Raw genomic sequence first — 24279 nt, 5'->3', positions numbered from 1 at the left:
TATTGGTGTAAAACATACACTGCAAACTTGCCGCAAGTAGCACAATTATCTTTAACTTTTTATTTTGTATTTATCAAGTTAGTTGCGGCTGGTTTATAAATAATTAAATGGCTCTAGTATAAGTATAGTAATAATCATTTGGATCAGCGCCATCTAGCGGTAGTGATTTTTTTGGCCAAAAATTGCTTCTGAAATTCTGATGGAGAGCTTTAGGCAGCTTGGCCCTAGAGCCGTTCAATCACTTATAAACCAGCCGCAACTAATTTGATAAATACAAAATAAATAATTAACGATGTTTGTGCTGTTTGCGGCAAGTTTACAATTTATCTATTACCCGAAAGTGTAAATATAAGGGAGGTCGATATTGGTGTAAAACATACACTGCAAACTTGCCGCAAGTAGCACAATTATCTTTAACTTTTTATTTTGTAATTATCAAATTAGTTGCGGCTGGTTTATAAATAATTAAATGGCTCTAGTATAAGTATAGTAATAATCATTTGGATCAGCGCCATCTAGCGGTCGTGATTTTTTTGGCCAAAAATTGCTTCTGAAATTCTGATGGAGAGCTTTAGGCAGCTTAGCCCTAGAGCCATTTAGTCACTTATAAACCAGCCGCAACTCTTGAAATAGATACAAAATAAATAATTAACGATGTTTGTGCTACTTGCGGCAAGTTTGCAGTGTATGTTTTATACGAATATTAACCTCCTATGTATGTATACTTTCGAGTAATAGAAATAAATTGTAAACTTGCCGCAAACAGCACAGAAAATGTTGAATTTTCATTTTGTATCTGTCAAATAAGTTGCGGCTGGTTTATAATTGACAACATGGCTCTAGGGCCTAAAATATCTAAAGCTTTCCTTCAGAATTTTAGGGCCACTTTTTAGTTTAGAAATCTGAAACGCTAAAACCAGCCGCAACTAGTTGTGTAGATAGAAAATAAAAAGTTGACATTGGCTGTGCTGTTTACGGCAAGTTTACAAATAATCTTTTGCCTGAAAATCGACCTCCTATAAGAATATTAATACTTTTGTATGAATAATAATTTATCAATTGCATTGTAAAATTACGTGTGAAATGAAGAGTTAAAAGTAAAGTTTGAAATTATGTCATTGTTTACTGTCATTGAACATTTCGCATGTGTGCAATAAATTGATACAGGATTATACAGATACCTATTATTTTGCTGGGTGAGAAAGACGGATATTTGGTTTTGTTAGCATATTCCAGCGGTAATAATGCATATTTGGAATCTATGTTATATATTTATACAGCTTAAAATGTTTAAATATTAATCATGTGTGCCTATATTTACCAACTTATTTGTATAAATTGAACTTTATACAAAAACTCATGATACAATCATTGATTGTCTCAATCATTATTCTAAACGTTAGTGAAAAAGGCGGTTAAGGACGTATACTTAGCCTGCGGACTATGGGTGTATTCCGCAAATGCTGCCAGCAGTTAAGTTACGTAGGTCGTGGTAACGCCGCATGGTCGGGTGGCGCTAGCGTCAACCTGTACTAACTGTCGGTGGGTTCCGCATGTCAACAAACTCCGAAATATCAGATGGCATGGGAGAGAAAATAGTAAAAAATATCAAAGTTTGTTGACATGCGGAACCCACCGACAGTTAGTACAGGTTGACGCTAGCGCTGCCCGACCATGCGGCGTTACCACGACCTACGTAACTTAACTGCTGGCAGCATTTGCGGAATACACCCAGGGTCTATTGGAGCGGCTTCAATAGACCTCCACCTCGACCTCCGCTGTGGACACTAGCCTATATAGTGAGTGTAACTAGTGAATTTTTAGAAAGTGAGCGTATAGGGTATAGCAGATCGGCTCCAATAGACCCTCCGCTGTGGACACTAGCCTAGTGAGTGTAACTAGTGAATTTTTAGAAAGTGAGCGTATAGGGTCTAGTAGATCGGCTCCAATAGACCCTCCGCTGTGGACACTAGCCTAGTGAGTGTAACTATAGTGAATTTTTAGAAAGTGATTGTATAGGGTCTAGTAGATCGGCTCCAATAGACCCTCCGCTGTGGACACTAGCCTAGTGAGTGTAACTAGTGAATTTTTAGAAAGTGAGCGTATAGGGTCTAGTAGATCGGCTCCAAAGACCCTCCGCGGTGGACACTAGCCTTATATATATATAAGTGAGTTTTACAGGAAGTGAGCGTAGGGTATCGTGAGTATAGGTACTTAGATGAAAAAAGTTAACATATTTATGTAGCCGACGAGGCGACGAGCAGATAAGAGTCGTCCGAAAGTCGTGCTAAGTTCAAGTCGCTAGGCCATAAGTACTGAGACCTATCATCTATCATGTAATTTATTGTATATGTATATAGGTATTGATATAGGTACAAGTGTATCGATACTATCAATAGCGCGCTTATAATTAATGCATTTTATATAAGCAAATACATATATATATGAGCTAGTTTACTACACTGTCGTCTGCTTCAGTTGTAACTTTGATAGCGGCATTTTGTTCTTTTGTAAACAATGCTGTACTCTCAGTTGAAAGAACAGTTTATTAAACAATTGTTTTAATTGAAAAAATGAATCAAAAAATCGTTAATAAATTTATGAAACAAATTTTGTCGTTTGTTAACTTTTCTTCTAATATAATACAATTACAAAAAAAAAACCGGTATTCTGGTCTGGGATTTTCTAAATATGCTTTGCAAAAAAACTTACTTGTATCAGCTCCATTGTATTTTTATTTCCAAAAGAGAAAGTAGTCAAGTGAAACTTGATGCCCACCGAATTGCAGAAAACCTTCAATAGGACAATTGTCCAGAATTTACCAGAACTTTTTCAAAGTCGAAAATTGTCGAGGTTGCTCAGCAAATACTTTTAAAAATACGTGAGACTACTGGACTACCATGGTGGACATATCAATTGCATTAACAGCTTACATGATGAGGACAGTCAGCACTTTACTTTTTTCTATTGTGCAATTACAAGTAATTAAGAAATAAAAAAGCAGCAATTCTTTAGCCAGTGGGTCATTAATGTATTATTTATACAATAATAAAATTACATAAAGTTTCTTCAAATAAATAAAGGAATGAAGCCAAACATCGTATTATATAAGGTAATAACGAAAAGATAAATGATAAATAATTACATTGTATCATAATAATAAGTGAACAGCCAATAAGCTTATGCAATCAAACCAAACTTTTGCACTTATTGCATGATTGCTATATTTTTTACCAGAACAAAAATAATAAAAAATCTACTGTTAACAAACATACGATTATGTGCATTACACATTAAATCGTATCGCATTCGTCATCAAAATCACCTAAGCGTGTAAATTTTATTTGTATTCATTTGTTGAAATTATACACATTATGAAAAACTTGATCTACACAACAAAAACCGTATTTGTACACTATCAGACACGCTGTGCAAGAGGTATATGAAATATTATAAATCCAAAAAAACCGGCGAGTGCTGAATATTGTTGTACCTACCTATGCATATGCATGTGACGTATACTCCCTCATGTAATAAATACATCGATCGTTGAGTTGATCGTTGTTTCAATTTTGACCTCTAACGACATCACCGCAATAAAAATTCAACTTACACTGGAACATGAAATTACGCGATCCCTATAAAACCTTTTGATTATAGGTGTAAAAGTATTCAGTCATGCACATAGCTATAGGTATTCCATATAACTTTAATCTCACTAAATAATACCTATAATCATCATCTCACGTATTTTACGTTGTACAACAGTACATGCAACCTATACCCATGACTTGCTTTATTCTCAAATATTTCCTTAACATTTCATCTTTACTGTAAAAAAATATTTTATGATTTTGAAAAACGATATAATTATGTTGTACACTATTAATGACTTGGAGCTTTTCTTGCAGGTCTTATCAATTTTATCTTTCTCCACTTTGTTTATTTCAAATTTTGAAGTTGAGAGACGTTACGTATAAGTACAGGTATAAATGATGGCGGTTATTACTCTGATATTGTTCAAACTAATGTCAATTCGTCAAACATTGAAGACGTATGTTTTTTTTAAGACAAGACTCTGGAGCTTTCAAAATTCGCCTCCACCTTACGTTAAAATTTACATTTGACAATTACCGCTTTATCTAATTATATAAATTACATTAGATGCTGAAAAAATATATAGCATAGATATTAAGAGACAATAATATTTCCATATTATGTAATATATTTACTTGACAGACTGACTGAGTACTGTATATCGAGTTTTCAGACCGTCCGTCAGAGAATGTCGCACGTAGCAGGTAGCACACCATTCGTGCACCATTTTTTATTTTTTTTATTTTTTCACATGCATCAATCGCAGTTTGCAGCTCGCCAGCAGTCGCCGACGTCACCGTCCGCCGTGTCGATGGTCGACCCGCGACCACCGTCAGCTTCTCTCTTTTGACGTCGTTCCTGCAGACGACACGTTACCTCTTTACTCTCTGCTTCGCCTTCGCATATCTCACGCGTGGCATGTTAATGTTCAATAATTATCAGTTCATTAGCTGAGTTAAGGTATAAAGATTCGAGAAGTGTAAAGTCAGAACAGTTTACCCAACGTTGCCGAAATAATCAACTGTGCTCTGGGGGGTAAAGAGCTTTTTTTCTCTGTAAAATTTCTCTCAATGACTGCAGGTGCTCTTACAATGTGCTTGCATGCGTATTATGCATGATATATTTTTTGTAAAGAAAACAAAACAAAAAAAAATAACGGAACGTGTGTGCATGTTAATTGTAGATGATACATCGAAGGAATGAAAAAAAGGAGTGGTGTTGTGTTCATGATCGTGGATTGTGCGTGTTCTGTCAGTTCTGTGACATGCTATATTTACATTTGCTGATATTCGTGCTTTGCTTCAGCTGAGAGCAGTTTATTTCTCTCTGTCATCTGTGCTCTTCCCCCACATATCGTGATAAACATTATGATACGTGTATCGGTGCATGCCATCACAACATTTTGGTGTTGTGGTATACCTATATAATATAACAGCTGCTGCAGATAACTCTGCAAGTCTGCACACTGACTTTGACATTGGAACAACAACTTTGTAGTTGTAAATACAGTCTATACTGTATAAGTTACATGAAGGGAAATAGTCTGTGTACTGTGTAGTTGTAGTGCATACTTGTACACCTTTTGTCCTCTACTCCTTCCCTCCACCTCCACTAGCTCGATTGCTATAATTTTTTTCCTCTCTCTGCCCTCATTGTTGCTCGCTTACATCAGACATGGTGCCCCTCTCTCTGTTTCTCTCAGCCTCTTGCTTTTCGTATGATTCTATTCTGTCACGGTGCACTGCACGGTGTAATGTCTCTCGCTCCTTCTGCAAGTTCTGCATGCTGCTGATGTGTATATGTGTGTGGGTGCTGTGCTCGGGTATTGGTTCTTTTTTTTAAAGCGTGCGCGTCTCTTTCCTGCTGGTGTATACAGATTGATGAAATCAGCTGTAGTGGCATCACCTCTTGTAAAGTTGATGAGTGACAAAGGAGAAGAACAGCAGCAGAGAGGAGAAAGGATGCTGATGGAGAGCAGCAATCTCATCAGGACGTGCGAGTGATCTAAACTCCAACTGCTGCTGCTGCTGGTTTATTTTCCTCCCAACAAGTCACAACAGAAAAATCCGTCAAGATGGGTTCCATAGCTCTGGAAGAGTTTGAACTCATGAAGGACTCAAAGTATCGAGTGTAAGTGCACAGTGTTTTAGTTTTTTTGCTGTTTGTTCATTGGTGTAGTTTTGTTTGGTTTTTCAAGAGAGGTTCAAGCTGGCGGTAAGTTACATTAGAGTACAAAACAGTTGTCACAGTATGTCAAGATCGAAACCTTGAAGGTAGCTGAGCATTTGTTAATCCAGCAGAGTGAATGAGTCGCTTTGCTGGCTGCCTTAACTCTACGAGCAATGACAAATCGTCTGTTGCTATGCTAAATGATTGGAAATATTTTTTTTTTTAAACTAAGCAAATTTTTTATTTTTTACTACGTATTTTAAATAATTTCTCTAGAGCCAGTTTTCAATGTTAACTTGTACGTTATGAGAAAAAAATAATTTGTAATTGACATTATAGTAAATACTTTCTTTGACAATTACTCCCTCGTCATATGTACTTACTTTTTATTATTTAAACTGTTCATATGCAGTATTGTAATGACAATTATGGCACACAATCACGGAGAATGATAAACAAAAGATATGTTGGCATAGATAAGATGGTATACAAAGGATTGTTTTGCTTTCGTAAAAGAAACACCAAACAAACTTTTTCAATTCAAATGTTGATATTGATGTAAAAGTAATAGGTCTTCATGCATCATCAGCTTTGGGCATTAAATAATATTTGCCTTTCTTGTAGTTATGTGTCATCTGTGGACAAGGCACTCAAAAGCTTTGAGTACACCAGCGAATGGGCAGATTTAATATCTGCACTGGGCAAGCTTAACAAAGTGCTCTTGACTAACATGAAATTTCCAGTAATCCCAAGAAGGATTAAAATTTCCAAGAGGCTAGCTCAATGTATGCATCCAGCCCTACCAGCTGGAGTTCACCTAAAAGCTCTAGAAACTTATGATATTATATTTAAATGCATGGGAACAAACAGATTAAGCCACGAGCTTTTTATTTACAGTGCTGGTATGTTCATTTTTATGTTGAAAATTTATTTGTTGTTGTTTTTTTTTATTTTTATTTTTATTTTTTTTTATTATAAAATAAACAAGTAGTTGTTTAAAATTTAAATTTAAAACGTATTTATCTGTGTCAGTACATTTTATGGGCTTGAATTTGAATTTCAATCAACAGTAGTCTGGCAGTTGCCAGGTTGTCAGTAGAAATGTATACATTTCCAAGCGCATATGAATGCTTTCTAGTACATGTAACTGTCCTTGAACTTGTTTGAAAGAAAAAAAAAATCGGATTCTTAAAATCTTTATGTTTTTTAAATATTTTAGCCAGATTTTAGTAAAAACTAACAACTATATTGATTTATTTGTAAGAATTATTTTAAGGGTATGCAGAACACTTAGAAGCGTTTGATATGACTTTTTTTTAAAACGGAATCTCTTGTGCCAATCACTTTGAAAAATAGTAATAAATTTTTTGATACATTGCACGAATTTTCCCCCGCTTAACTTGTAGTTATATCGTTAAAGGTCTCTTTCCACTGTTGGGCAATGCAGCAATGAACGTGAGACCATTGCTTCTAACAGTTTACGAAACACATTTTGTTCCTCTGGGTGAAAGACTGAGACCTGGCTTGAGTGGCTTTCTCAGTGGGGTCCTTCCAGGACTGGAAGAGGGTTCGGATCACTTTGACAGGACCAATTCGTTGTTGGAAAAAGTTTGCGACGGAGTTGGTCCGGAACATTTTTACACGTGCCTGTGGGACTGTTTGGCTTCTAATTCTGGAATCAGACTGCCCGCCATATCGTTTGCTCTGTCGCACTTTAACAAAAAGTCGACCATGGAAGATCAACTCTACATCATGGGAACCAATGTCAACATCATGGTAGGTTTTATTGTTCAAACAAATAACACGTCAGTATACGTACTCTATTCAACGAACCCAAGTAGGCTTGGATTTTTCACAATAAGCGAAAAAGATAAGAGACGGTGAATCATATATCTTTATCGGTAACGGTGAAAACATAAAAAATTTTATCGCTTAATTCCAGTATCGTACGCGCAAACTTGACCAAACGAGTTTTCTTGTACAAACGGCACGTTTTTAAAAAACCTCCGACTCGTTACGAACATTAATCTCGCAATGGCATATCGCCGGATTACGAAATTGCCGGGAGAGAAAAGCCGAAATCTCATGCTTCCAGCTCTTTAAGAAGAAAGAAAAAAAAAAAAAAAAAATCACCATTTATCAGCCTAATTTTTTTTTTTTTTTTCCCAACCGCCAAGTACAGAAAGTACGAATCATCAAGACGCGCGCGTGCTTCGGAATCGCAAAAGCCATCACGGACGCGTGTACAGGTCACGTTGCGACATTCTCTTCTCCTTCGCTTCATTGTTAAACTTTACCGTCCACTCCGAGTACATTTAAACGGTGGGAAAAGAAAGAAAAAAAAAAACAACAACATGTACTCCAAGTATAAACATGACAAAATAGAAAAAAAAAAAAAAAAAAAAATTTAGGTCGCCGCTCTGTGCGCCGGAGTTCAAGACAACTCGGTGCTGGTACAACGGAGCGCCTTGGACCTGCTGCTCGTGGGCTTTCCGGTGCACAATAGCCAACTGTCGCGCCAAGACATGGTCAACATACTCACGGCCGCCCTCACCACGATATTACGACGCGACATGAGCCTGAACAGGTATGATGACCCAGCACGCTCGTTATACATGCTGTTTTCTTTTTTATCTCTAAGGAGGACTCTTCTTTCATCATCATCATGATTCACTGCGGTATTGTGTTTTTTTTTTTTTCCTCTCTCTCTCTCTCTCTTTTGTCAAACAATCGCACTCAGGCGGTTGTTCGCCTGGCTACTGGGCACGGAAGTCAACACGTCGATCCTGAAGAAGAAAGCCGATCCCGCGGCCGCCGAGAGCTCGGCCGCCTACTTCGAGGTGTACTCGAAGGACATGCTGATCGAGGCGATCAAGGCGACTCTCAGGAACATATGCGCCGACAACCCGCAAGACCTCAAGCCTTACCGGATACTCATCTCCCTGCTCGATAAGCCCGACATCGGGCCCGTCATACTCGACGACATACTCTACGAGGTCTACAGGTATACCCTACACGAATGTATACCATACAAATGCAGTGTGTCATACCTAGTAAAAAAATCTGATGCGGCTATTGTTGGCGATCGGGGCTATTACACGTATATGCGCTCTCTCGCTCCACTTAGTTTCCCTTCGAAACTTTGATTTTGTGTTTTCAGCGTCCTGGTTATAAATATATTTGCCGCTGCGGTGTACTCCAAGTGCCTACTCTACCTGCCTATTGATTTTTTTTTTTTTTTTTCTTTTTTTCACGCTATGTCCGTCCACTGTTTACATAATGTAGACTTTGTAGGTCCCCCCCCGATCTATATATTGCTGCACTCGCTTGTATAATGTATATAAATACGTTTACAGTTTCTAACGATTGTCGTCGCTTATTCGGTATGCACTCGTGGGTAATTGCTTTTGTCGCTGTCAAAGTATGTATTGCAATTTGCTTTAAATCGATCGGTTGTCAATTAAAAAATTTTTTTGCTCAATTGTCTTTTCATGTCTTTTTGAAAGTCATCAAAAAGTTATATATTTCAATGAAAACAGCCGTCATTGTTTGTTCTTTTTTTTATTTTATTCGTTTAATATTAAATGAACGAAAGAATTGCGTATTTATACAACTCGGGCTTGGCCTCTAAACTCAGCTACGTCGAATTGAAGAGAAATAGCGTATGTATAAGCACATACCTATGCCACGACGTCAAAAATTTACATATGGTGTACTTGCTCATTTAAAACTTTTTTTTTTTTTTTTTGTTTTAAAGAAAATTTTTTGTTAAACCGCTTCAATCGAGCGTCACTTGCTGTATACATATTGTCAAAGTGTCAGTATGAGATTATTTTGTCTCCTTACAATTACAGAATAGATTCACAGGAAATGACGTAGTCCTCTTGTATTCGTTGTTTGATGATCCAACGTGACACACCGAATATGTTAAAACAGGTGACTCGAAATTCGAAAATACAGAATGCGTATCTCTTTGTGACTTCGTTGTCGAAAAGTACAAAACTTTGATGTCCAACATGTGTTATAAAAGATTTTTTTCATTCCTTTCGTGCTTATTCATCTCCCATAAAAACTCGAGTGCACAATTTTAAAGGAATAAATGTTCGCACGAATGAATCAAGCCGTGGCCATTTAAATTTCTTGCGCGCGTTTGTCATTATTACCCGATGCTCAAGTAAACAAAAATAAAATAAACAACTCTGCCTGCACAACTTTTTCGATAAAACTTTTGTATGATTTTGTATACTATCCATTAAAATGGTATCGCGCGTATCTCTTATCTAGACGGAAAATTGTCTGTGGTATTTTTTTTCATAAGTGCCGGGAGATTAGTTTTTAATTATACTTTTATCCCAACGTCTATCGAATCGTATTAAATCGAGTGAGTTTTTCAAAGCTTCGCTAAAAGAAAAAAAAGAGAGTAATCCCCCGTATACTTCTATACGTAACTCGAAAAATGGTTTGCAGAACATTTTACAACGCTTGTACCGCAGCGACGGGCAAAGGCTCTAAATCGACGGAGGTGATAAAATCGGTAAACCTCTTGTTCTCAACCCTCGAGCCGCAGTACGTGTGGATCCATTGCGGCTACCTATTCGAAAAGGCTTGCGAAAGGGACTATGGGAGCAGATCGGCGAGGCTACGGCGCACCTATCAAGAGCCTTCGGTCAAACAAATCGGCAGCTCGATGCCCGATCTCGCTGAAGTCTGCCTGCTCTCGGAGTTTTTGCTCGATACCGTCTCGCTCGACGCGTTCATCGACACACCGTCCGAGCACCTGCCGAGGTATTGTATTCATTTTGCACTCGATTGTACTCTTGTTTACCTTTTTTTACTAGAAATCTTTAAGGCTACATTACATTGGTGCAAATCGATTTTTTATCTTTCCAATCGAATCATTTTTTTTTTCGTAATACGACGTAAGTACTTGTTTAATGCTTTTCAATAGGTTTTCTTTTTCTTTTTTTTTTTTTTTTTTTTTTCATCACATATCTATGCCACAGTGTAAATTATAGTAATCGTTGCCGCATACATTATCTATAAATTTTGTAGCGCGCGTGTATACAGTTAGTATTGTGGAGCGTTTTTACTATCGCGCGTCCTGTATGTTTATCAGGATGAGATAAAAATATATCTGCCCGTATCAAAACGTCTAGTGAGTTTTGTATCTTTTATTAGAAAATGTGATGCAAAAAAGAAAAAGAAGAGGTCAGGCTAAAAAATTATGCGATGATTTTTTTAGTTTTAACGAGAATAAGTCGTTTAAATGTCCCTTGCAGTATTTTTTTTTATCGATTTCATGTACCACCGATCGCATCGCGAATGCAAACTTTTGCGCTTGACTAACATGCAGCGCAAGAGAGAGAGAGAGATGAATAATAACGGTGGTGTTCCACCGCTCTTCGTTTCCAGCCTGTTTCACCACATAATCGAAAAACTGACGAGCCGCATCGACTACCTCTCAGCGATCGAGATAACGAAAAGTCTCGAGCTGTGCAGTAAAATCCTCCTTAAGGTGCAACCCGTGGTCGCGGCGAACGCGAGCTCCGAGAAGCCGGAAGGTGAGACGAAGGTCGACGCAAACGGAGTTGCGGTGTCGGTCGAGAGTAACTTGGGTACGACTTCCTTGGAGAAGAGCCAATCGGACAGTAAACTCAACAAGCCGATACTCAACGAATCGGCCAACAGCTCATTCCAGGATCGCAGTCCCAGGTGAGGATTTTTTTTATCCTTGACACAAGTGTCAAGTCGTAGCTCGATGTTTGTCTCAAATTACTCTCTGTTCATGTAATATTTACATCGACTTTCAGTATAGCTGCTCTGAACTGTACTATTGACTAATAACTGCATGATTGTGTTTTTCTATGTTGCAACCTTACTCTGTTTTTCCCCCTCTAAAGTGTAACCAACCTTTTGACCGGGAATGCTCTAAACTCTAGGTATGTTGTGTGTGTGTGGGTGTTTCATCCCGTGCGAGGATACGCTCGATCTAACGTATGGTGTATCTTGTTGTTTAAAGTCCTCGGAGGAGAGCAAACTCGAGCGGTGCGCCGAAAAAGAACGACAAAAAGTCCAAAAAGAAGTCCAGCAAAAGCACGTCCAAGCTCTCGGATTCCTACTCTATTCAAGCCGACAGTAGCAACATATCCGTGGTCGTGAGCGAAGATGCCAAGTCTCCCACGATGGCGCGGAACAAGAGCATGGAGGATCTCAAGTCGACGGACTATCAGCAGGAGAACAGCGCGGTCGTCGAGGCCCAGAATTCCGATACGACGAAGAGGGCGTCCTCGGGGGCTGGCTCGCTGAGCTCTCTGAACCGGGAGCCCTCGCCGGCTCAGCAGCTTCAGCACTCGATGCTTGAAAAGTGCCTACGCCTGTACGAGCTCTTTTACGTCAAACTCGTCGAGAGAAGGATTTTGGATCGCGACAAGTCCGTTTCTGAACTTTTCGACTGTCTGAAAGTGTCGTCCTGCAAGGAGAGCTTCGAAGAGCGCACCAGACATTTGGAACGGCTGTTGAAGTTGAAACTTGATTCCGAGGACTCGGGATTCTACAGTCACGATTTTCCCTCGCCGGAGGACCAGCAGTTGGGTAAGAAAAAGCCCGTTTTACGCTGATTAAAAGCTTTGGCCTCGATTTTGTAAGATAATTATTTATTCAATCAGACATATTGCATCCGTACGTGGAATCGGTGGACCAATCCGATTGGGAAGATACGTTAAAGGTTGCCTCGAGTCTTTTTGTCGAGCTGTCCACATTTCCAACGTACTTTATGTCGGGCGACGGTCTGCCTGAAGAGGAAGAGCCGAAGAATAAAAAAGTCGTGCTGCCCGAGTGGCTGAAAGTACTAATAGTGTGCAGTTGTTGGCTTGGAAAGCAGCCTTCTCTCCAGCTCACGAGTATCGCGACTCTGTTGGACTTGATCGCGTTATCCAAGGCTCACAGCGATTCGGCTAGTCAGACACACGGCGAGGGTGTAACGACAGTTGTAATCGTGCCCTTGTTGAAACACTGGCACGTGTCGTGCTTGAAAAACTACACGAACGTATTCCAGGTATGTATAATGATTTTTGTGATTTAATTGGTGTCTTGAATAAAAAAAAAGAAAAAATAAAAAAAAATACCGTACAACGTTAGGTAAATGTGCGAATCTATTAATAATTCATGTTATGACAGATCTTGGCTCACTCTTTGTGGCATCATCTTGGAGAGCTCCCCGTGCACAAGTACAGAATCCGCTGTGTCGAATTACTACACGAATTGCATCACACGCTGAGTGATTCCTGCGACGCTGTTGAGGATGTAATTGGGTCAGCGCTAATGGCCGAGAGCATGGAGAAAAGAATCGAGGCGTGCAATCGATTTTCCACTCTGTGGCATCTTGGAAGGGACATCGAAACCAATCCTCGATTGAGAGGATGTTTACGAGGTTTTGATAAGTAAGCTAGCAGATTTTCCCGTCAAATTAGCGAATTTACTCAAAAATTTAAACAAATTTAACACGCTTCTCATCACCCTTGCAGATCACTGCTCAAACTGCTCGACAATCTTCAATTAGCTGACAACTCGCCGCTCAAACTCCAGTCGCAATCCTGGCTGTTGCACTGCCTTGTGCGCAATGACATTTCGCGTATTGTCAACCCCGTGCTGATGATGCTACTCGATCCCTCTACGTGTCGCATGAGTGTCCTTCACGTTAGCATCCAGCACAGCAACATCGTGCTGACGAGGAGCGACCCAGCAACTCTACAAGAAAAATCTGAAAACGCGCAGGACGACGCTGAGGGCACAGCTAATATATACGCTATTAGCTCTGTCGATGGTAATGTCATCTACCACGTGAGCAATAGCCAAGAAGAGCGGCACGATGACAAAAAATGGAAACGAGGTAATTAATGTACACATGCTCTTTTTGTTTTTACACTAACTACACAGATACCCTCTACGAATTTTATACCTTGTTGTTAATATACGTCAAAGTTATTGTTTAAAAGTTTAATAATAAGATTTGTAGTAATCAAGTATCGTTGCGCAATCGCAAATATTTTTAATCGCATGAGTTATGAATTTTTCAAGGCTACCGCAAGAAAAAATCGATAATAAATCCAGTGAAGGTGAAACGCATATTCGCGGTAACAACGTTAACAAGCGACAGCAAGGGTAGCCAATACGTGACCGAGCGAAATCAAACGACGATGCGCGAGCTCGAGGTACCACCCGCAATCTCGGGCAATCGTAGGATATCGGTCTTTGTGAATCCATTGTCGATGAATGGCAATGAAAACTCAAACGATTCGCTCACGGAAGACGACTCTTCCCAGCATACGTCGAAGAAAAATGCCTCTACTCCTGTAGGTAGTTCTGGTCATAACGCGTTTACGAATGAGATGCTGAGAAACGTCCGGAGGTTCAAAAAGCCGGAATACAGCAAAGGATCTACGGGCAGTTTGGACGAGAGTCTGTTCGAGTCTGTGGATTCGGTGACGCAATCGGTTCAAACGAAAGACAAAGGTGAAGAAGACGAGAAAAAGTTGAATGGCGAGGCGGGTTCGTCGTCTCTGGACTCCATCACGAATAGTTTGGCTTCCAGCAGTCCTGAGATCGTTGCTACCAATAAAATAACACTGGTACCTATTGAAAAAAAAAATTTTTCATACATTTTTCAAGTATAATTTTACATTTACCTTCTTATACGTTTAGAAATCGAAGAAAGAACCAGTGCTAATGCCCAATAGCTCACGCGAAGTTGCCGGAACGATAATAAAGGGAAAATACAATATAACGAATCACGAGTTGAATGCTACATCGTATGAAATGAATGATACGGTCGGTAGTTTCGAGACTACCAACGAGGTACCGAGTTGGACGATGGGAGATGAAGAGGGCGATCTGGAAACAAGCACTACTGCCGAGGAATATTTCAGCAACTCGAGCGGTGTCAGTATAGTAGAGGATGTGCTCAACGAAGTAATCAATAAGGCTGTTGAGTTATGCGAGGAGAACAACGAGACTAAATTGGTGAGCTGTCACTCTACATTTAAAACAATTTACATTTTTCTACATTGGCGGATTACATCATTTTCGGACATGAATTTAAAAAAAGTGAATTAAAATTTAGTACCAGAGTATAATTCGATTACACAAAATGGATTTCGAAAACAAATAAAGATGTTATGAGCCGTTAATAGGATTTGACGAGCAAAGAAATGGTTTTAATATTTAGTTACGCAATTGTGCGCTTGATAATGTTCATATAGTCTCTGACACTTATTATGCAAGGATCTTACGTATGCAAGGGCGTGCATTTTTTTTTTTTTTTTTTAAATACTTTAGACAACTTTTAAAAATATCATCTAAATGAATAAAAGCACTCAATCTTTTGTAAATTATGTTTTCAGAATGAAGAATCCATACATTTGGACAGTGGTGGCATTAAACGCAGCAGTACGGGTGGCGTGGGCGTGCACAACTTACACTCGCACATGCTTCTGTATTGCGGTGTTTACGACTCGACTCGTACCCTTTACGCCCTACGAATCCTGCGTAACGAAGTGCTAACCAACGCCCGGATGTTTCTGTGCGCCGCGGCGACAACCGGCGTGTCAACAAACTCACGAAGTGCTTCTCTCCTTACTTTGTTGGCTCGTCATCGTAAAAGTGTGTTTGGCAGGAACTTTTATGGCGAAGTTGCGAATACAGAGTTTGTCGCTGCGTACAGAAGCAGCATGTACTTGGAGCTGCTCATCAGCGTGTGCCTTTACTTTTCGCGGAGTTATTATCCAAATCTCGGTCAGATGAGATTGACACAAGAGGAGATATCGGGCAACAGACAGGTGAGTTAATTAACCAATTTGAGAGATAATTTTTCCGAGTTTAAATCTTTTTTACATTCGTCTGGTATCTTTCAGGTTCAGCTGGCAAGTTCGGAATTGTTGACGCTTATATTTTCGGAACTGATACCAATAGTGCGAGATTCTGGAAAAGGTTTTAGTTGTTATATCATGGATTTATTGACGAAATGTAAGGTGCAAAAAGTTGCACTTCACTGCCTTGTGTCGAGTGTGCTAACGATGAAGAACGCTCAGAAGGACAGCGACGACATTTTTACGTTTACCGAGGAAATTGTGCAGTTTAACGATCCTGTCACGGAAAACGATGTTAATAAGTGTAAATACAGAGCGAGCGATCATACGGAAGCCTTCCAAATGCAATTATTAAGGTAAATGATATTTTCACAAAACGAAATTAAAATTGTAAAAAATTCGTACAAATCTTACAGTTTTTTTCCTTTTACTACAGATTATTGTTAGCTTTGATAATGCTTGAGCATCAATGCGGAGCACTGAAGAGCGAAGACGTGGCGGCTGCGTCGACACCGTCGAGCCCATCGCGGAATAATCACAGCTTATCCAGCAACACGTTGAAATACGTTCTTGGAGCTCCAATCACCCAGCAACCTATGTTTATCGCGAGCATTCTCAGTGCTTTAAAGTTAGAGCACATGAGACACCTGCATCAGTACTGGACGACGCTCGTCACATCTAGTCTACCATTCATGGGCTCATCACTGACGCAGATCGTCATGTCGGTCATTCATCAGCTCTGCTGCAACATCGAGCAGCTAGCATCTTACTACGTGAGCGATGACGCGTTACTTTTGTCGCGTAAAAGCGAGGATATCAGTGTGGTTGAATGCTGCCTACCCGCAGACTACACCGTCACGCATTTAGAGGCTTTGACTTTTTTGCTGCATTATTGCTTACTCGACAGCTCGCAACAGATTGTATTCTCGTTCAATCAGCCAAGCAGCGCGATACAAACTGGAATGCCTGGGGCCAATCCTGGTCAGATATTTAATAACCTCATGCACGTTTTCATGCCCACTTCTTTAAGTACCGAGGCCAATGGCCCCAAAGATAAAAATGCTACAAACGAGAAATTCCTTGCTGCGAGGAGAATGGCGCTAAGTCACCTACCTAGGATAATAGCTTCGCTTTCTACGCTCTGGCAAGCGGTTTTAATTATTAAGGACAAGTATGTTTGTTTTTTTTTACCTATCTTTTGATCAAGTGGATATAGCGTAATTATTATTTTTTCCTTTTACAGCGAGCAGGCGACGTGCGTCGTAGGCAGCCCTCGGATAGTTAAGTATCAACTTTTGGAACTTCTTTCTCCCATTTCCTTCCACCATGGTGTTAATTTCTTAGCTGCAGTCGCCGTAGCTTGGCACGAAAGGAGGCAACCCTCGTCTAATTCTAAGAGGGTAGGTATTTGTTTATTTATTTATTTCACAGTAATTTATTTGTTAGGTAATTTTTTTTTTATTTTTGATCATCCAGGTATTACCAGAGGCTTGTCCAAACCAGCAAGTTTTAGTTCAATTAGTTAGTGCAATTCGCGTCATGCCTATTGATACATTAGTACAAACCGTTCACCAAGTTATTAAAACCCCACCGCCCGTTAATGGAGTGAAGCAGGACTTTTGTCTGGAAGTTTCGGTTTTAGAATTACTTTACATTTACATGCAAAGCAATACGTCGCAGACTCTCGTCGAGTCGTGGGCGTCGCTTCTTGGCTTGTTAAAAGATGGCATTTCTTTGACTGCTCCTGCACAATTTCTACTGTTAGCAATTTTGAATGAATATGTACAAAAGTGCCCTCCAATGCAGGAGAAGAAAGATGTGAGGGATTTACTAGATATTACGGCTAAGGTATCGATGAATTATAATTATATTCAACTTTTTTTTACCCATTTCATTGCAAAATCGAATAAAAAAATGATCGCATCGTGATCAAATAATCATCCTCATGTTCAAGTAGATTGAGTAATTAGTGATATAATTGATGACACATCGTTAGCAACCACCTCGTTTCTCGTTTCTAGCTCGTCGAATCGTGCTCTCAAATTGCCGGTGCGTGTCTCGAACAAACTACTTGGTTACGAAGAAACTTGGCTGTGCGTGAAGATGTTTTCGACACGTCGGAACCCTCTTCTTCCGAGGGTAAAGAGGGAAAAACCGGCACAAGTGAGCCTTACCTCCATTAATAAAATACATATTGAGTCCATTAGCTCAAGCTGTTGGATTTTATACTACTTTTTTTTTTTTTTTTTTCTTAGTCACACCTGGCACTCCACCAAACTCCGCATACAGCGTACAAGCGCAAGCCGTGCTAGCGGAAATTTTGGCGCCGCTTCTCGATGTTGGCTACGGATCTCAAGAAAAAGAACGCGTCGCTACTCTATTGACCAATTTGATGTACAACGTCACACCTTACCTGAAGAATCACACGTGAGTACAAGCTTTCGATTTTTCTTGGTTGAGTTTTGGGATTAGATGAAAAGTGATTTGTAAGCTGATAAATATGGTGCTTTTGCAGAACGAAAAATATTGCATCGTTCACTGCCTGCTCTCAGCTCTTGAGCTCGCTCTCCGGATATCCATACACGCGCAAAGCATGGCGTAAAGACGTCCTAGATCTACTTTTGGATCCTGCCTTTTTCCAAATGACAGCTGCTTGCTTACCCTACTGGAGAACAGTGATCGACAATTTGATGACACACGACAATACAACGTTTAGAGATTTATTGAGTGAGTTGAAATTAAAATTATCAAAAAACATTTCTATGAGTTTAATCTCCAACACGTTTATTTCATTTAAACGCGTCCTTTGTATTGTATTTTTCAGCCAAAGTATCACTAGCACAGAGTAGCAGCATTAGCATTTTCTCGTCAAAGGAACAAGAGTACGAGCAGAGGGCACAATTGTTAAAAAGACTAGCATTCGTTATTCTGTGCAGTGAAATGGACCAGTATCACAAATACATGCCAGAAATTCAAGGTATTACTTAATTCAATAACGAGTACCCATAGTTTAGATAAATTGTCATAAAGACGACGCGCTTTCGAAATTAATAATGGAGTATAATGTAACGACAGCAATTTATTAATAAGTTCAAGGAACTTTGAGTCAACATGTGATTGTATGCTCCTTGACACATTAATCAACTGATAACTTACTTTTTTGCCTTTTACATTATTTTTAACAATAACCAACTTTTTCAAAAAGCTAGCGATGATTTTATTTTGTCAATAGAACGCCTTGCCGACAGTCTCCGATTACCTCAGGTAGTGCCCTCAATTCAGGCTCAAGTATTCCTATGTTTTCGAGTTTTGCTACTACGTGTATCACCACAACACGCTACCTCGCTGTGGCCAGTTATAGTCAGTGAATTGGTCCAAGTGTTTTTGTACATCGAGCAAGAATTGAGCACCGACACTGAGGAGTTTGGGTATGTTTTATTTAAATGAATAATACTGCATGTTGATTGTTCCGCTTATTGTGTTATTTTTCATGGTCATTATGGTGCTATCTTTCATCTGGGATTTTCCATAGCTACAAGACTTAATGTAATCCTACTAACACTAAATTTCCTTAATAACATCTACCATTTGTGTTTAGAACCTTAAAAACTATTCTAAAAGGGTGTATATTTAAAACTTTAATTCTTATCAAAATTAATGGAAAGAATAGATTTGCATATGCTATTAGAATACTAAACCTTTAAGATCATGAATTTTTTTAAATAGTGCTAGGAAAAAGCCTAGCCCTATTAAAAAAAATTCATGATCTCTTGATCTACATGCACTCTATGTTTAATAAAATTTTTTCTAAAAATATTCATAATGTACGCTAACTTTCAGTGCACAATGAATCATGGATATTAATTTTAATTTAAGTATTTTTTATACATGAATAAGAAAATATATCTTTCGATTTATGAGGAATATAACTTTCTAATTTTTTATGCATTTTGTAACATACTATTAGTGGATACTTTGGACACGGTTTTCAATATAATCATACGTAAATCGAATCGTTTAAATTTGCGAAAACTCTATGATCATAAAAAATTTCCATTAAAAAAAATTCAGTTTCGATCAATAAAAAAAACTTACAATCATATCCAAACGTCTCCTACTAACAATCAACATGTCCTAATGATGTGATCTTTTGTTTTCCTCTGTTTTCGCATCTTCGATTTGATGGGATTTACGGTGCCAACGTGGTTGTTCGGTGTTGGGTTGGCAGTCGTCAGAACAGGTAATTTATTATAAAATGTTTTGTAAACAATTTGTTTGACTGCTATCATTTAATGAGTCCTCCATTATGAGAGTAAATTTACTCTCTCGCTTATTTATTTATTTATTTATTTATTTATCATCGTACATAAGTAACAATATACAATATACACATAAAAATTGAGTGTTAAGTTTAAAAAAATATAGCCGTTTAGTAAAAAAGTAGACGTACTTTTAAAAAAATGAGTTAAAAAAAGGATCGATTGTTCTAAAATATCGGATCAGTACTTTCCTCACCCAAACGTAAATTGGGCAAAAAAAAAAGCTATTGTTCGTCGTCTACACGGATAGAAAAAATGAACATTGATATCATTGTTCTAAATTATTTTTCCGTTCCGAAAAAAAAATAGTATTATTACCATTAAAAAAACAGTCATTAGTATCGCAGTGGGAAAGCTCGTTACAACTGTAATAACAAAGAATCTTTTGTTTTTCTCTCTGTTCACATTGAAAGTTCGCACATCAAGTTGCTGTCGGCACTGGACTCCTCGTGGGCCGTTAACGCTAACAACGGACTCCAGGCGCACGGACATCCGCACTGGTTACAGCTGCAGCTCGCAGCCGCCAAACTGCTGGATCTAGCGCTTCTGTTGCCGGCCCATCGACTGCCCCAGTTTCAAATGTAAGTGCTTGCATTTGCGAGGAATCATCGTTTATTTTTCGACAGAGTAAGTTTTAATATTAATCGACGATTGCATTTTTTAAAGGTACCGTTGGGCATTCGTTGGAGATGCCGCGTCGGGCAGTACGGATAATAACAATTTGAGTTCGGACTTTGTGCCGCACATAACCAGGATAGCCAAACTCATGGACAGTAAAGTAAGTAAATGATACACGTAGTTGATTAAATTAAGAAAAAAAGCAGCGTAAAGTATATTATAAAAAAAAAAAAAAAAAAAAAAAAGACAGTAAAAAAAGTACTTCAAGTAGGTGCTTGATGGTCAAAAATATCGTTTCTCGGGGATCACGTAAATTTTCTTAAAATTCAATAGAGAGCGAAATTGTTCAGAGAACCCGTTATTAAAAGTAATGCCCCTCATCATGATTCGAGGTTGATTCAGTCAATACAGCAAGTAATCGTCGTCAGGCTGGCATTGTTCGGGCGAGACGCATTCGCCCAGCTGCTCATCAAAAACGTAATCCTCGCGGCACTCGCATCCGCTCGAACAAGGCGTGTAACAATCGACGACGTTCGGCTCGGCACAGGTGAACTGACATAGGCAGTGCGTGTAAACCGAGCGCTCGTCGCATCTCCTTGGACGGCTCCGCGGCTCCAAAAAGTCCAACTCCTCGTAGTCGTAGCCAGGAATCCGGTGCTTCGTGTAGCGGTAGACCCGCTCGGCCGACGGCCACTTTGTTTGCTGTATACGCACGAGTGCCGATATTAATTCAATGTAATCCAGAGTTGAGCGACGAATGTCCTTCTTACCGGGTTAGTGGACTCGCGCGAGCTCATCCTACTGGACGTGTCGGACATCGCCGGCTCATCTCTGAGCGCGTCGCTGCTTGAACGTCTGTTGGGATCGTCCGCGCGCTCGGAGTCGCCAACCATGTAAAAGTCATCCTGTTGGGGTCGACGATAAGCCGTACTATCGACTCGTTTCTCCGGCAGGCCGTCTTTGTAAAAATCAAAGTCATTGTAATCCGAGTCGTCGTTGGTGTACTCTGAAACAATCAAGGGAAAACGTTTTCAAACTTGCGCCAACACGTGATTACGGGGGTGGAGCGTAGACGTGCTTTTCCGATCTGTTGGTTAATTATCTTTGACCTCTCGCGCTCGTCGTTTGTAATTAATACCAACTGGCTAGGAATTAAGCTCACTTGGTTGTTCGCCGGTATAGGTATTATTATGCTCTTGCGGCAAGTTGCAGTGTATACTTTATTTATTGGGAGGAAGTGAAGTATATACGTGGACCATTTGAGGATGTAATTGTACTCCTCAGTCATTGTTATCGTTTACCTGACTTGTTTACTAATTTGACTAGTACTATTCTTTTTGTTGACTGCATCCAGAGGTATAGGCAGCGTTTGATAAATTAAAGACTCCCTTGAATGATTCATGTTACTTTTAATCAAAGTTATTTGATCAATCAATTCCTTCAGTCAGATTTTAATGACATGTTGAAACAGCATTTTTATTTGAAACAGAATTTCAGATTGGTAAAACAATTTGTTTTCTTTGTTTCAATTACTAACAACGATTTTACTCGAGTGTGCACGTGTCCATGATTTTCGTTGACTTTGAGATAATCCAATTTGAAACGATCACGTTAGTTATTGAAACGATTTATTTTTCTTTTGTGCTTAGACTGCGCGTCAAATTTTTCAATTGAATTTGATTTAGATTAAAAAAAAACAACAACAATAAATCATTTCATGTTCACAGCGTTTCACTGTCACATGGTTTTTCAACAGCCGTGACGCAAGTTTAAGTTCACTCAACAGATTCTGACAAAAGATGACCGGTCGCAATTTCAGTTGGCTCTAATTGCCCAAAGTGTTGCCTGTACCTATATATATATATAAATCTCCCTCTCTCGATCTAATGCTTTTTTTCTCACGAGCACCTTTGTACACTTCACACGTGTTATTTTTAACAAACCTTGGTTCTTTGTTAATCGTAAAAATGATTCAGCATATTTAATCAATCATTTAGTTTGGCCAGTAAACTATTACGACATCAAGACGTTACTGTACAACTCTACAAGTACAGTCGATTAAAGCCGATTACAGCTGCTTGCGGTTGACAATCGTGCGCACAAGTAAATCAAACATTCTCATATCTAATCCACCCGATGGATTATATCCAATAACTCCACTATCGACGACTATACGAAAATAAGATTTAAAAAAAAAAATGTAATCCAGTAACATTACCGATTTGTGCATCTTAATAACGAAAATGTATAACGATACATGGTATAGTTGTTGCACGGTGTTAATATTATTGTAATAGACTTACGCGTGGCGGCAGCCAAACGGTGACAGAACAGCAAAACGAACCAGAGCACCTTGGCGCGCGATGGTCCAGCCATGACGCCGACCGAGCGTTGACTATCACGTATAATAGCCGCGCGACCGGTGACGATGCTTCTCCGCCAACGCAGAGTAGAGCTTTGTACGAGAGCGGCTTCCGCAAATTTAATTTCGTCCATTGTACACATGTACGCGCTTGTGGACGCGTGCCGAATAATCGAGGGCTCATTGTCATATGTGATGGAAGAGACGATTCTTCACTTTTGTACAACCATATGTATACCGTATTGTGCTGTACTTGCGATATGCTTGTCCTTCATTTTTTTCCTAATTTCGGTACACGAAAATACGTTGTCTTACTTCTGCCAACGGCGCATTGAAAACAGCTTAGCAAGCGACACTCATTGCCACAATGTATTATAAAATAATACGAAAAAAGCTCGAGCCCAACGGAAATGATACAAGCGGCACTACACCTGACGAAGAAAGCGTCGGATGAACAAGTCTTATGACGTGCTCTTCCCTCGCGAATCTATACTGGACATGTGGCTGTATATCGTGGGTTTATAAATAACGCGCGGTAGCTTTTATGTTATTTCTTGGGGCATACACATATGTATGTGTAGTGCAAGTAAGGTGGACGCGGTTTTTAGCGCTTATCTGGATTGCGTCCAAGTGTACATTATATGTAACGCGTGCGTCGTCTCTCGTGGCATTATATTATATACAGGTACATTAAATATATATATATTATATATGGTGTTTTGTAGTTCAAAGGTGGCGAGTCGCCGTCCGCCCTGCCCCAAGGCGAGCTATTGCTGACCTCGAGCAACATCCGCTCGTTGCAGGACCTGCATCGTTTCTTCGTGGCCCTAAGCCACCGCTCCGAGGAATCGTCCACGAATTTGAACGTCGGCCAGCTCGAGTCGGTCATCGAGCAGGACTTTCTCGAGAAGATGCCGAGCGTGCCCGCGAGATAGTCGGGCAGTACGGGCTCGCCGGCAATTGTTGCCGACGTTCGTGGGACGATGATGCGCGATTTGCGGTACGCCGTTGCTTGCTGATGCAGGGGACGACAAACGGCGCTCTGTGATGATGACGAGAATGATCGTGTGTATTTTTTTTTCTTTTTTTTTTTTTTTCTCTTCAATTAGCTTTTTGATCTCGCGTTTGCGCCGATGGGCTTGAAACAATCGTGTTGACAAGTGTTTGTAGTTGAATTCATTGGTTTTTTTTTTCCAGTACTTCTTCTTTTTAGTTTCTTTTTTTTTTTTATCTCTCAAGTATGTTTAAGGAACATTTATCGTGTCAGCATTTTAAAATGGCCAACGTGATTGCGTCGTGCTGGTGATTCGTGCAATAGAGTTTTTTTTTTTTTTTTTTCACCTAAATGGAG

General features: G+C 39.4%; 2 protein-coding genes across 5 annotated transcripts; one reads left to right on the top strand and one right to left on the bottom strand.

The window, feature by feature from the left end:
- The first annotated feature begins 4439 nt into the window (after positions 1–4439).
- Positions 4440–24017, top strand: LOC106643411 (protein DOP1 homolog). 4 transcript variants are annotated; one of them, XM_014358535.3, is made up of 29 exons: positions 4440–4632; positions 5474–5727; positions 6391–6668; positions 7187–7542; positions 8178–8353; positions 8507–8770; positions 10234–10551; positions 11179–11478; positions 11667–11705; positions 11786–12357; positions 12432–12820; positions 12943–13205; positions 13290–13654; positions 13843–14393; positions 14467–14784; positions 15165–15599; positions 15675–15985; positions 16066–16800; positions 16873–17029; positions 17106–17477; positions 17651–17792; positions 17885–18056; positions 18145–18356; positions 18454–18606; positions 18862–19057; positions 19858–19869; positions 20362–20529; positions 20615–20726; positions 23654–24017. In XM_014358535.3, exons 2-29 carry the CDS (start codon positions 5672–5674, stop codon positions 23861–23863), a joined length of 7632 nt encoding a protein of 2543 aa, XP_014214021.2. In that variant the 5' UTR covers positions 4440–4632; positions 5474–5671; the 3' UTR covers positions 23864–24017. The 4 variants fall into 4 exon arrangements, with proteins under 4 accessions (XP_014214021.2, XP_014214024.2, XP_089453184.1 ...); XM_014358538.3 differs by lacking the exon at positions 11667–11705; XM_089597058.1 differs by lacking the exon at positions 19858–19869.
- Positions 19900–23098, bottom strand: LOC106643412 (uncharacterized). The gene is made up of 3 exons (XM_014358541.2): positions 22870–23098; positions 21337–21572; positions 19900–21268 (listed from the first exon to the last, which is right to left on the bottom strand). Exons 1-3 carry the CDS (start codon positions 23069–23071, stop codon positions 20969–20971), a joined length of 738 nt encoding a protein of 245 aa, XP_014214027.2. The 5' UTR covers positions 23072–23098; the 3' UTR covers positions 19900–20968.
- Positions 24018–24279: the final 262 nt, after the last annotated feature.

The sequence above is a fragment of the Copidosoma floridanum genome, unplaced genomic scaffold, assembly GCF_036245765.1.
Source record: "Copidosoma floridanum isolate Cflo_tuat_1 unplaced genomic scaffold, Cflo_Japanese_pri ptg000030l, whole genome shotgun sequence".
Taxonomy (NCBI): domain Eukaryota; kingdom Metazoa; phylum Arthropoda; class Insecta; order Hymenoptera; family Encyrtidae; genus Copidosoma; species Copidosoma floridanum.
This window is presented reverse-complemented; position numbering and strand designations above follow the sequence as displayed.